The 13469-nt window shown below is 42.7% G+C and overlaps 1 protein-coding gene across 2 annotated transcripts in view; it reads right to left on the bottom strand.

The window, feature by feature from the left end:
* LOC137369991 (cytochrome P450 7A1-like) overlaps positions 1 to 13469 on the bottom strand; it is a 90438-nt gene that overhangs the window by 22825 nt on the left and 54144 nt on the right. For both annotated transcript variants that reach the window (XM_068031878.1, XM_068031879.1), the window contains exon 3: positions 2535 to 3145. In XM_068031878.1, the coding sequence (XP_067887979.1) occupies positions 2535 to 3145 (611 nt within the window). The remainder of the gene's footprint in view (positions 1 to 2534; positions 3146 to 13469) is intronic.

The following is a 13469-nucleotide window of genomic DNA, read 5'->3' as shown; positions in this document are numbered from 1 at the left end:
ATCAGCAGCAACAGTGTAGTCCCTCCAACCTGGAGACAGTGCACCAAGAAGATCCAAGATCACAGCACAGCATGACAGGTGAGTGGCATAACACGTTCGGGTGCCAAACCTCCACTCTGTTGCCCAGCATTCTCCTGCACAGCACTCCTCACACCAACATATCTTGCAGCTCTATTCATTCCTCTCGCTGCAGGCATCTCACATCCCATCTGAACAGCCAACACGCTCACACATCCTCAGCCTATTGCCCTCTCACACCAATGTCTCACAGTGACTGACCACAAATGGTGCCCTTCCCTACTCTCCACACAAGGCATTAAGAACACTCATACCTCTCTGCTTTCTTTCCTTGTAGGAGGAGAGCACACAACTTGGCAAGAGGCAGAGATCTGGGAGGGGTGGGGTGGCCCTCCAGAGGCAGGCACCTTGTTGACCATTGGCAACACCTGCCCAAATGGTCCACTGGGAAAAAAGTCTTGTTCCAGGAGGCTGCAGATGTCAGCAACAATCTGCGATGAGACCCCGAGCCTCCTGAAGCACTGGTGCTCAGACATGTAGACCCTGTGTTGAGGGCCTCCTTCCAGCTGGATCTCCCCTCCAATCCATCTGTCCTGTGGAGTGGCATGCAGTTGAGGAGAAGGCAGCTAGTGTTGCTGCTGGTGTTGCGTCTGATGCTGCTGGTGCAGTTGGTAGTGATGTGGCCTCGGCTCCAACCCCTCAGTAGAGGTGGAAGTTGGAGCTGCATAAGCCACTCCCATGCCGTGTTGAAGGCTGGCAGCAGGGATGTGCACCTGAAGGTAAGTGAAGTGCTAGACAGGTGAACAGGTTTCCAAGAAGCTGGCAATCATCTGCCAAGCAGTAAAAGCACTTTCTGAGAGTACAGGTGCTTTGAACAGCAGTCTCACAATGGCCATGGCTGGAGCTCTTCCGTATAACTGGTTAAAGCCTTCCCAGCTTGTCAGTTTCACTGAAAACCCTCTTCCTGCTGTGCACTTACCATGGTAACCCTGGCAACTTGCTGACAAGTCAGAAAACAGGTTCCATGACTGGGAAATCCAGGATTCAGGGTTAACACAGGTCTTAACTGCCTTCCTAACTACCTGATCCAGTTCCTAATTTCTTACCCAACAGATCCAAGGGGGTTTCCCGCTTGTCATTAATCACGCCTGCAGAATGCCAGAATTCAGAGGGATGATGTCGGGATCTCGACCCAACGTAGTTTCTGGGACTTTTCCAGCCTGTATGTACTGGAACTCACCTCCACTGTACTGGGAAAATTCTGCCCTTTGTATCTGTCTTCATGGTGGAAGACAGAAAAAAACATTCCTGAAATAATAAGGAGCCAAGGGTCTAGCGAGAATGAGGAACTTAAAGAAATCAGTATCAGTAAAGAATGATGACAAATACCCTGGACCTGACAACCTGCATCCTCGGGTTTTAAAAGAGGTAGCTGCAGAGATGGTGGAAGCACTGGTTTTGATCTGAAAGAATTCCTTAGATTCAGTTCCCAAGAATTGGAAGCAAACATAACCCCTCTATTTAAGAATGGAGGAAGAGAGAAAAAGGGGAACTCTAGGCCAGTTAGCCTAACAACAGCAGTAGGCAAAATGCAAGAATCTATTATTAGGGACATGGCAACAGGACACGTAGAAAATCATTATATGACTAAGTGGAATCAACACGGATTTACAAAAGAGAAATCATGTTTGACAAATTTGTTGAGGATGTAACTAGTAGGATGAATAAAGGGGAACCAGCATTCGATAAGGAGACACACAAGAAATTATTACACAAAATTAGGACTCATGGGATTGGGGGAAGTATATAAGCATGGATTGAGGAATGGTTAATGACAGAAAACAAAGGTGAATCTATTCAAAACCTTAATAAGACCACAGCTGAAGTACTGTGTGTAATTACCAGCTCTACATAATAGGATTAAGGCAATAGAGAGGGTACAGGACAGATTTAGTATCATGATGCCTGGTAGAAGGAAATACAAAGAAAGATTTGTAAAATCAAGACTGTGCATTAGAACAGAGGATATTACAGAGTGATTTGAAAGACATGTTCAAATTATGGAAGGATTTGACAGGGTAGACAGGACAGTGATTGAGGGGCCTAGAACAAAGCAATATTTATGTAAGATTAAATGAAGAGTTAGGGCAGAAAGCAGAGAAACCTCTTCATAATAAATGGGTGTGAGGCTGTGGAAGGCATTACCAGAGTTTGTGATTACAGCAGAGACTATAGGAAAAATCTTTGTCTTCACCACTGTAGTATTCTGGCAGAGTACATTGTCTACCTGATAGGACCTGCCTGATTTTCATCCCATTTACAATGGACAGGCTATCCACTGTATCAGATTACTGACCCTCACATCAACATGAATAGGGTAGAAAGGTGGTTAAAGGAAAGAAGCATAAAAGGATATGGAAACAAGGCAGACAGATGTCATTATGTTTAGAGTGTTCAGGTTTAAAATCACCACAAATTGATCAAACTTGTACAATGAATTTTGTAAGTAACAGTACCTTACTAAATAATAAACACTCCAGAAGGCAGCAGGAATCGTATTAGCCTGTGAAGCCCATAGCATTGCGACATGAGTCTTCCCCTTGCTGAGTTCATCAAGTGCTGGTGAACGATCAAGAAGTTTCATTCTTTCCTCTATGAGGAGAGATTTATTGTCATTCTGTCTTAAGTTTTTGTGCAATAATGCTTGTACTAGAGCCATTCTTGATTGCTTAGCAGCTTTGAAAAAGAACAATGGAAAACCGCCAGCTAAAACAGGAAATAAATTGTCAAACACTTTAAAGTTCTCCATGACAGACTGAACAGCAGCATGCTGTGCCTTTACCTGTTCAGTATTATTTTGTTTCATTGCTTTTTCATTTTTTCCAAAGAGTGTTAAATACCCAGCTTCAAACATTATCCTGTATGAAAATGCATAAAGACTTTCAGTGGTCCAGTTGCTAGAATCTGATGATTTCTTATCCTGTAACATTACAAACTGGAGATTTTCAATCATACTTGAGGTCAGGGGGCCCAAGGAGAATCCCTGTAGGGTCTTGTTGAAGATTTGATGTATCTCTTCATAGCTTATCCCATATTTAGCATCAGCAAAGTCTACATGACCAAATACCTGTGGCAGACAGAATGCAATATTGTTTTATTTATTATACTGGATGATCAAGTGAAGTCAGTATTTATCAGTATTTTTGCTTATGACAGCAATTATCTCAGTATAAACAAAAACATCACTTTGTGAGTAATAAATACAGATTAGTTGCTTTCTAAACCACAATTTTCAAATGCAAGCTGTCTTTAACACACAAATGGTTATTCTTTTGTGCTCAATGTATCCAGGAAAGAATAGATAAAATCAGCTACTCTGAACCTCTGAATATATTTAGCTCACAATGTTAGCTCATGTCACAAGTTTTGAATGCTTTTCTTCCATTTTCAATTAAAAGTTCACCAAATGTTAACTTATAATAAAGAGATCAAAAGATTTATTTGAACTTAGAGCAGTTTGGTTCACTGATTTAAAATACTAATAGCTGCATTGATGGAAATCACAAGGGTTTCATGTGAGTTGAATCAGCTAATAACAATTTAGGTTTATTTAAAAAGAACATCTGAAAGCAGTTTACAAGGCAAAGCAAAGGAGTCAGGAAAAAGGAGGCATTTATAGGCTGTGGGAGACAAATGGTATGCTCAAAGACATGGATTTGTAGCAGGCTTTGAAACTGGGTGGGAAGGTAATCAGGCAGAGTCAACATGGTTTTGTGAAAGGGAAATTATATTTAACCAATTTATTCGAGTTCTATGAGGGAGTAACATGTGCTATGGATAAAGGGGGTAACATATTGGCATGGATAGAAGATTGGTTAGCTAATAGGAAACAGAGAGTAGGTATAAATTTTCTGGTTGGTAAGATGTAATGCGTGGTGCGCCATAGGGATCTGTGCTGGAGCCTCAACTTTTTACAATTTATATAAATGACTTAGAAGAAGGGACCGAAGGTACGGTTGCTGAATTTGCTGATAACACAAAGATAGGTAGGAAACTAACTTGTGAAGAGGACAGAAGGAGGCTACAAAGGGATATAGATAGGTTAAGTGAGTGAGCAGAGACTTGGCAAATGCAGTATAGCGTGGAAAAGTGTGAAATTGTCCATTTTGGCAGGAAGAATAAAAAAGCATATTATCTAAATGGTGAGAGATTGCAGAGCTGAGATGCAGAGGCATCTGGGTGTCCTAGTGCATGAATTGCACAAGGTTAATATGCAGGTACAGCACATAATTAGGAAAGCGAATAGAATGTTATCATTTATTGTGAGGGGAATTAAATACAAAAGTAGGGAGGTTATGCTTCAGCTATACAGGCCATTGATGAGACCACATCTGGAGTACTGTGTACAGTCCTGGTCTCCTTATTTAAGGAAGGATGTAAATGCGTTGGACGCAGTACAGAGAAGGTTTACTAGACTAATACCTGGAATGAGTGGGCTGTCTTATGAGGAAAGATTGGACAGGCTAGGCTTGTATCTGCTGGAATTTAGAAGAGTAAGAGGTGCCTTGATTGAAACCTAAAATATCCTGAGGGGTCTTGAGAGGGTGGATGTGGAAAGGATGTTTCCCCTTGTGAGTGAATCTCAAACTAGGGGTCACTGTTTAAAATAAGGGGTCGCCCATTTAAGACTGAGATGAGGAGAAATTATTTCTCTGAGGGTCATGTGTCTTTGGAATTCTGTTCTTCAAAAGGCAGTGGAAGCAGAGTCTTTGAATATTTTTAAGCAGAGGTAGATAGATTCTTGATAAGAAAGGGGGTAGAATGTGGAATAATCAGTTCAGCCATGAACTTATTGAATGGCGGAGCAGGCTCGAGGGGTGGAGTGGCCTACTCCTGCTCCTAATTCGTATGTAAGCCAAAGTATTTTTTCAAAGAGAATTCCAGAAGACAGTTGCATAATGACTGAAAGGTTAGATTCTGATGGTGGAAGGAATGGGAACAAGCAGCAATCAGATTCATAGAAATTGAGGGTCTGGCTAGGAGATACAGATGGAGAAATTCACTGAAATAAGGTGTAGCCAGTCCATGGAAGGATGAAAAGATCAGGCTCTGTTACGACCGAGGCGGGAGGAGTGCACTGTTTATTCTAGTCCCACTTCTCCACACGTCACAACATATTATTTTAACTGTTCCCACTAATCGATATAGTCAATCATATACTCTATTTTTGTCAGAATAGAACACACTCACCAGATTTCTTTAATGAATAACAATTTGTTTTTAGTATAAAACAAGTCTTAACTAGTAATGAAGTAAACATAAACACACAGATGAAAATGTTAAAGTTCCCCCTTTTTTTTTAACCTTAATCTAAAGGCCTGCTCAGGTCAGGAAAAAAAAACCTGACCCGAACCCGACAGAACTACATCGGACCCAGCCCGAGTCCCTCCATTTTTTTCCCACGCCCCACCCGATCCGAGCTGAGCCCGACCTGACCACTGGAATATTCACTTTACCTACCTGCTGATTCCGAAGCTGCAGCATGAGCATAATGATGTCACAGAGACGCTCACTTACTGACTGCGCAGACTCAAAGTTTCCCTCCTTGAAGTCCAGGACTCCCAGCTCAGGTAGACTTTTCAACTTTTGACACTTACTAAACTCAATTTCCCAGCAGAGCAAAATGTAATACTTACTGTGTGCATCCGACCAGGACCCGGCCCGACCCAGACCCAGCCCGCGCCTGAAAGCTGGACCCGGAAGAGTGGCCCAAAATGACCCGATCCTGACAAGTCATCAGGTCCGTCGGGTTAGAGTCAGGTAGGAGGCCTTTATCTTAGTCCCTCCATGCTCATACACACACATATATACATACACAAGTTAACCAAAAAAAAGGGATTTTTATAAATTCAGAGCTCTGTTACAGACAAAAAAAAATTTGGGCAGATTACTTGCTCGTTTTTTGAAGAAAACAGCAGATGAGATATGTTGTTCCAAAATTGGCATACAGTCTAACTTCGGAGGACACATAGACAGGTCACTGAGATAGAACAGTTCTTTTCAGGTGATGTTGAGAAGTAATTTAGCAGGCTTTATTCAAAGACACAAAACGAGATGAATTGACACAGTGGACTTCTCAGGGTCCTTTAGAGTTGCTGGAAAGTGAGCTGGGTTGTGGTCTTCTCTCCTTTTTACCCTTCAGCAGATTTGACTTTAGCAGCCACTCATTCCAGAAGGTAAAACATACACTGCCAAAAAAGCTTGTGAGTTTTCTGCCTATCCCACGTGTGCACTGCTGCTACTGGGCTTGTTCAATCAAGGGACGCTTGTCACTTCTCTGCCCCTGTTACCAGGGTTTCTCTTCTATCTTTAGCTTCAGTCATGTGACAACCAGTAACATTCTTCCCAATCTAGTTCCTTCAGTACCCCTTTGATGGCTCTCTTTAAAAAAAAACGGTCCAACATTTATGCAGTTTAACTATAAATTCCTTTAAAAATATTTTTAACAAAAACAGAATCACTTTCATTACATCTCCACCCTCGGAGAATGAAATGCCATTTTTAAATGCGTTTCATTACAAAGTGTGGGGAAAAATAGAAAACACATTTTCACACTCATTCCCATTCACTCTTTTCTTGTAGTCAATACAATTCTGCTCTGTACCCTCTTTTCATTCAAATAACTTGAACAAAGTTAGATTTTCAATAAAGCATCTGCAATAACATTATTTTTACCCACAATGTGGATAATCTTTAAGTGATAAGGATATAACTGTAAACTCCATTGGATTAGTCTATCATTTTCGTTTATAAATTTTTCTACAAAGACAAGAGGGTTATAATCAGTATATACCAGTGTCTCTCTGTAATCGTGGCTGACATAGACTTCAAAAGGCTTAAGAGCCAATAATAAACCTAGGGTTTCTTTTTCCACTGTTAAATATCTTTTTGGTGTTGATTTAGCTTTTTGGAAAAGTACCCCACTAGCCTTTCTATCCTTGATTCATCGTCTTGTAACAGGACTGCATCGACCCCCAGGTCATCAGCATCAATTGCTACCTTGAAGGGCTTAGTGAAATTTGGAGCAGCTAACACTGGTTCATTAATCAAAATGGCTTTCAACCTCTCAAAGGATGCTTAGCACTCCCCTGATCACACTACCTTGGTTTTCCTTTTCCAGTGGAGCAGCAATGGTACTGAAATTTGGTTCAAACATTTGGTAGAAACCACACATCCCCAAAAACCTCATGATTTCTCGCTAGTCTTAGGGGTAGGGAACCCCACAAATGCTTGTACTTTCGCAGTTCTTGTTAACACTTGTCTTTTCCCTACTACATGAACAGGGTAGGTCGCTCTTGCTTTTGCAAAGTCACTTTTGGCAAGGTTTATTACTAAATCAGCTGACTGTAATTTTTTGAACAGAGTTTCTAGTTGTTCCAAGTGGTCTTTCCAAGTGTCACTATAGCCCAGCACATTTTCAAGGTAAACGACACAGTTAGGAACACTGGCTACCACTTGGTTCATTGGTCTCTGAAAGGTTGCTGGGGCATTTTTAGCCCAAATGGCATGACTCTGCATTGGAAAAGACCATCAGGTGTGACAAAAGCCGATATTTCTTTAGCTTAGGGTGTTAAAGGAACTTGCCAGTATCCCTTCAACAAATCTGTTTTTGTAAGAAACATGGCACTGCCTACTCTGTCAATACAGTCTTTGAAGCAAGAGGTTGGTAGGAGCCTGCCTTTGTACTGCGTTAACCTTTCTGTAGTCTAGGCAAAGTCTGGTTGAACCGTCAGGTTTATGCACTAACAGGACCGGAGAACTCCAGCTGCTTTGACTGCGTTCAGTTAGGTGGCTCTCCAGCATGTATTGGATTTCTGCTTTCACCTGAGCCTGTTTCTCTGGACCTAAGTGATCAGGATGCTGTTTTATGAGAGGATTCTCCTACATTCACATCATGTATGGCTAAGATTGTGCATCCTTGTTGTTCCTACAGACTCCTCTAAATGCTGTGAGTAGCCTTGTTAGGTCTTTTCATTGTTCTGCACCTAAATATGAAAGTATAGTGTCTAATCTCCATAACAATTCAGTGTTAGCTAACCGGATGGTAGGAGGTTCAATTTGAGAACTATCTAGGCTTCCTTCTGCCTCATCCTTACTATCCCTTTTGTCCTTCACTGTCCTTACTACCTGACATACCTGTGCTTGCTTATTCTTTTCCCAGCGATGATATTGTTTCAACATTTTGATGTGATACAGCTGATTCTTTTTCCGGCAATTTGGGGTGTCAATCAAATAATTTACTTTACCAATCCTTTTGACTACTCTATATGGACCACTGAACTGTGCTTTCAGCGATTCACCCTATAAAGGCAGTAATATTAACACATCATCCCCTGGTTGAAATGTTTGGGTCTTGGCATGCATGTCTGCCCATGTCTTCATGGTTCTTTGAGAAGTTTTAAGGTGGTCCCATGCCACTTTGCGGCTCTTGTGAGCTGCTCCTGGAACACGGATACATAATCTAACATGGAAGGTTCGTTCCTCTGTTCTACAAACTTTTCTTTGATTAGTTTTAGAGGACCTCTTACTTCATGTCCGTAAACTAATTCAAAAGGACTAAAACCGGTACTCATTAGGTGAATCCTTGGTGGCAAACAAAAGAAATTCCAGTCCTTTGTCCCAATCATAGGGATATTCATGACAGTATGCCCTGACCATCGTTTTGAGGGTCTGATGGTACCATTCTAAAGCCCCTTGTGTCTGTGGGTAGTATGCTGAGGACTTTAACTGTGCTACACCCAGATTGCTCATGACTTCCTGAAAACTCTTAGACATAAAATTGGAACGTTGATCCAACTGGATCTCAATCGGTAATCCATATTGAATGAAGAACGGAGTTAACTTTTCTACCACTATCTTAGCAGAAATTGTTCTCCAGGGAGTAGCCAAATCCATAATAGTGAGTATATATTGATATCCCACTTTTGTTTTCCGTAAAGGTCCCACACAGTCTACCAACACCCTATGAAATGGTTCTCCAAAAACTGGTATGGGAATTAGAGGTGCCAGTTTTATTGCAGGTTGTCATTTTCCCACAATCTGGCATGTATGGCATGTTTTACAAAATTGCACCACGTCCTTGCAAAGACCTGGCCAGTAAAAATGTCAACCTATGTGACTGTGTCTTCCGGAGCCCTACATGTCCCACCATAGGAATTTCATGGGCTATCCTGAATATTTCCTGGCGATACTTGGGCAGTACCACTATCTGGTGAACAACCGTCCATTCTAATTCGCGAGTCTGTGAGAAGGTCTCCACTTAAGAAGGATGAAAGGGGGAACCAAGGAAATTACAGACCAGTTAGCCTGTCATCTGTGGTGGGCAAGTTGCTGGAGTCTATAATCGAGGATAGGGTGACTGAACACCTAGAAAATTTTCAGTTAATCAGGGACAGCCAGCATGGATTCATGACGGGAAGGTCATGCCTGACAAATCTCATTGAATTTTTTGAAGAGGTGACTAAGGTAGTGGACAGGGGAATGTCTATGGATGTTATTTATATGGACTTCCAGAAGGCATTTGATAAAGTCCCACATAAAAGACTGTTAACTGAGGTTGAAGCCCATGGAGTTGAGGGCAAATTATTGACATGGTTAGGAAGTTGGTTGAGTGGTAGGCAACAGAGAGTGGGGATAGTGGGTAAGTACTCCGATTGGCAGGATGTGATGAGTGGTGTCCCGCAGGGATCTGTGTTGGGGCCTCAATTATTCACATTATTCATTAACGACTTGGATGATGGCATAGTAAGTCATATATCCAAATTTGCTGATGATACAAAGTTAGGCAGCATTGTAGACAGTCTAGATGCTAGCATAAAATTGCAAAGAGATATTGACAGACAAGGTGAGTGGGCAAAACTGTGGCAGATGGATTTCAGTGCGGGCAAGTGCAAGATTATCCATTTTGGACTAATAAAGGATAGAGCAGGGTACTTTCTAAATGGGAAGAGGTTAAGTACAGTACAGTCTCACTTTGTAACTGAAACACCAAGAGGCAGGTCCTGTAAATAGATAGCTCTGCACCGTATACACTTGTTAGCTGTTAATAAACCTTTTTTTGAAACCTTCAACAACCTGGACTCCACGCATCTCATTTATGTTGCATCAGCCAACACAAAAAGCTTCTCATTACATAGTGGCAGGCCATCATTGTGGAGGGGGAGCCCCTCAACAGGATGGCTTGCAGCCACGGCTGCGGACGTCACATCCCAGTGCTGGGGTGATCAAGTGGAGGCATCAATAGCCCCCAGCCTGCCACCAGGAAGCCACTTCCAGTTGCCTGATGGACTCCGGCCTCAGCAGGTGGTCTGTTCACCATCAGGAAGATCCTAGCGGTGTCATCATCGTTTCACCCAATTGGCCCATTAACGGGCCTAATTGGCTATCTGCCACTGTCAGGTGGATAGCCTCTGCTGCGTTGATCCCGCCTCTGACAAAATTGCTCAGAGGCAGGAATGTGTTGGATAGCCAATCCGATATGCTATTTTGCAACTTTGCTCCCAGTCCCGCCTCCTGAACTGCCTCCTCAGAATAGAACCAAGAACTTTGACTACTATTGCCTGACACAACAGATTAGCAATATTCACTCCAGGGGAGGAGGAAAATTTGGGAAAGGTGCGATAAAATGGGAGGTGGCACACCCCTCCAGCCATTTAATGAGGGAACAGTGTGAAGGCCATTCTGTATGCAGTGAGAGTTTGATGATTGTAAGGCTTCTGCATGTCCTGGTCTTCTGGTGATTATGCACAACTTTGGTTGCAATATGAACACACTGAAGAACAACACAGAAACTCATAAAGCACCCCAAACTGTACCTTTGTGATCACAAACCTCCCTCCCAAGGCCAACACGCAAAAGTGATAGTATGATATTTGTGACATTCAAGCATTCTGTGAAACAGGGAACAGGTTCTCATCCTGTACCTGAGAGGAAGGAGGAGGTAAAGATCCTGTGTGCTGCATCTTCCATGAGTAAAGAGGCATCAGGTATGTAAAGGACAGTCCCTTTACCTTGGCATTTAGACAGATTCCTAAAAAGATTTCTGAATTTGCTGCCAAATGCTTTAGTCTTGTTCCATTGCTTTCTTTCACAAAACTTGCTCTACCATCTTTGATGGAAATTCACTCTCTGCCCCAAAAAGAGCCATCCTTCTTTGTTGTTAAACCTCCAGGTCTTCATGGAAGGGGAAGTTTTACCATGAAGCTTCTTGCTCCTTCTTCTAGCATGCAAATTGTGGTTAGATCTAAAAGAAGTGTCTTCTTTACTGGTGGCCATCATCTCTTTAAATGATGCTGACTAGTTAGATTTTGTGGCTGTTTCCATGCGCAATCTCGATTTTGTCAGAACTGAAAAATCAGGTCCAATAACTGACAATGTAGTTGTATCCGTGATCAAGGAAAATCCCTTGGTTCCCAGTGTACTTCATGTTCTTAGGTCACTGACTTGACTTGAGCCCTTTCTTGCTCTCTTAATCTTCATATAGTGGAAGAATAGACACACTATCAGATCACATGACTTAAGCTATAAATTATGAATCAAATTCATTAATAATAAAGTTTAGGTAGTAGCACAGACCTTGATTTTAATTCAACCCCACCACCTCTCTCCTCCCCCTAACACCAACGAGCAGCAAAGTGTCAGGCGAGGGGTTAAAATCTTGAAATTCCAAATCCTGCCATGTTCCCAGGCACAGTAATATTAATGGTGGCAATTCATGCCCTGGTTGAGGCACCTGCCAAAAGCAGAAGGGGCTCACTTAAGGTGTACAAGCCTCTGCCCAAACATGCCATTGGGGTGACAACATAAAATTAAGGGCAAGTCAGAGGGAGTCCCAAGCTGTTTGCTACCTGATTGGTCAGAAGAGGCCAAGGTAAGTTTTAAAAATGTCCTTCTCTTTCAACTTCTGTGAGCCAGGAGGCACAGGTGTACGTTCCATGCCCTTCAAGGAGTCCTTGTGGGCCTTCCGAGCCCTGGCCTACCCCCTAATCACTGGGAATCGGCCTCCTCACCCCTGATTGTGATGGAAACCCATCACCAGTTGCAAGAGAATCTCCATCCCTGATTGTTCAGGAACTACTCCCCGCCCCCATCGATTGCTGACAGATAATCATCCTGGAATGCCTACTCCACTGATTGCTGGGGGCTGTTCACACAGACATCGGCTGCTGCCTCCTCCCGGCAAATTACCTCTCCCCTCCGCTGGCAAGGTAATGAACCTGGTCGAGTGTCGGCTGGGACTCCAGGAAGTTTTATTTAAATGAGATATTGCTGTTAAGATCGAAAGGATATCCACATCCCCAAACTCTTTGAGCAAAGGGCTAATGGGTGAACAGGACATGGTGCGAATTAGGATACAGGCAGCAGAATTTTGGCTAAGCTTAAGTTATTGGACAGTGGAGGATAGCAGGCTGGTCAGGAAAGCATTGGAATGATCTAATTTGGAGGCAACAAAGGCATAGTTAAGAGCTTCAGCAGCTGACAAACTGAGACAGGGCAGAGACGGACAATGTTTCGGAGGTGGAAGTAGATGGTCTCAGTGAGAGAAAGGATATAAAATCGGAAGCTCAGCTCAGTCAAATAGGATGCTGATGTATTGAACAGTTTGATTCAGGCTGAGGTAGTAGCCAGGGTGGGGTTTACAGTTGGTGGCTAAGTTTGGGTGTTAGACCTGAGAGCACTGGAATAGAGGGGACATATGAAGTTGGGGGGATGAGAGCACTCAGAGGAATCTGAAGACTGGGAGAATTCAGAAGGTTAGATAGCTGGGACAATTTGATGAACAATAGGGTCTGTGGGAAACTGGAATGAGTTTCAGCACTTAGGTAGCTAGGGTGTGGAAGAATTGGGTGAACAGTGATGTGGAAATGCAAGTAGGCTAAATTCACTGAAAGGATATTGGATTGTGAAAGCACTGAGAAAGCGTTGGGGACTGGAACAACTGAATGTGCTGGGCCACAAGTACTGGCCCAGGCCTGGGAATATTGCATTAACAATGGCCAGGGACAGAAGAAGGATCACAAACAAAAACAGAAAGTCCTGTAAATACTCAGCAGGTGTGGCAGCATCTGTGGAGACAGAGTTAACGTTTCAGGTCAATGACCTGATGAAAGGTCACAGATCTGAAAGTAAACTCTGTTTCTCTTTCCACAGATGCTGCCAGACCTGCTGTGTATTTTCAGCACTTTCTGTTTTTATTTTAGATTTCCAGCAACCGCAGTATTTTGCTTTTATGACAGAATCAAGATACTGTGTTGGACTGCAGCAGAGCCAGCAATGAGAAGAAGCAGGAACAGTGAGCATAAAGTGCCATACGAAAGGCCTATCAGAAGAGGCTATGAAGATGGTTTTAAATAGGCAGTGGATCAGAAATTTTGGAGAGTACTGTGCCCACC

The sequence above is a fragment of the Heterodontus francisci genome, chromosome 5 (genome assembly GCF_036365525.1).
Source record: "Heterodontus francisci isolate sHetFra1 chromosome 5, sHetFra1.hap1, whole genome shotgun sequence".
Lineage (NCBI taxonomy): Eukaryota > Metazoa > Chordata > Chondrichthyes > Heterodontiformes > Heterodontidae > Heterodontus > Heterodontus francisci.
Note: the sequence above shows the minus strand (reverse complement) of the source record. Positions and strands in the feature narration are given on the sequence as shown.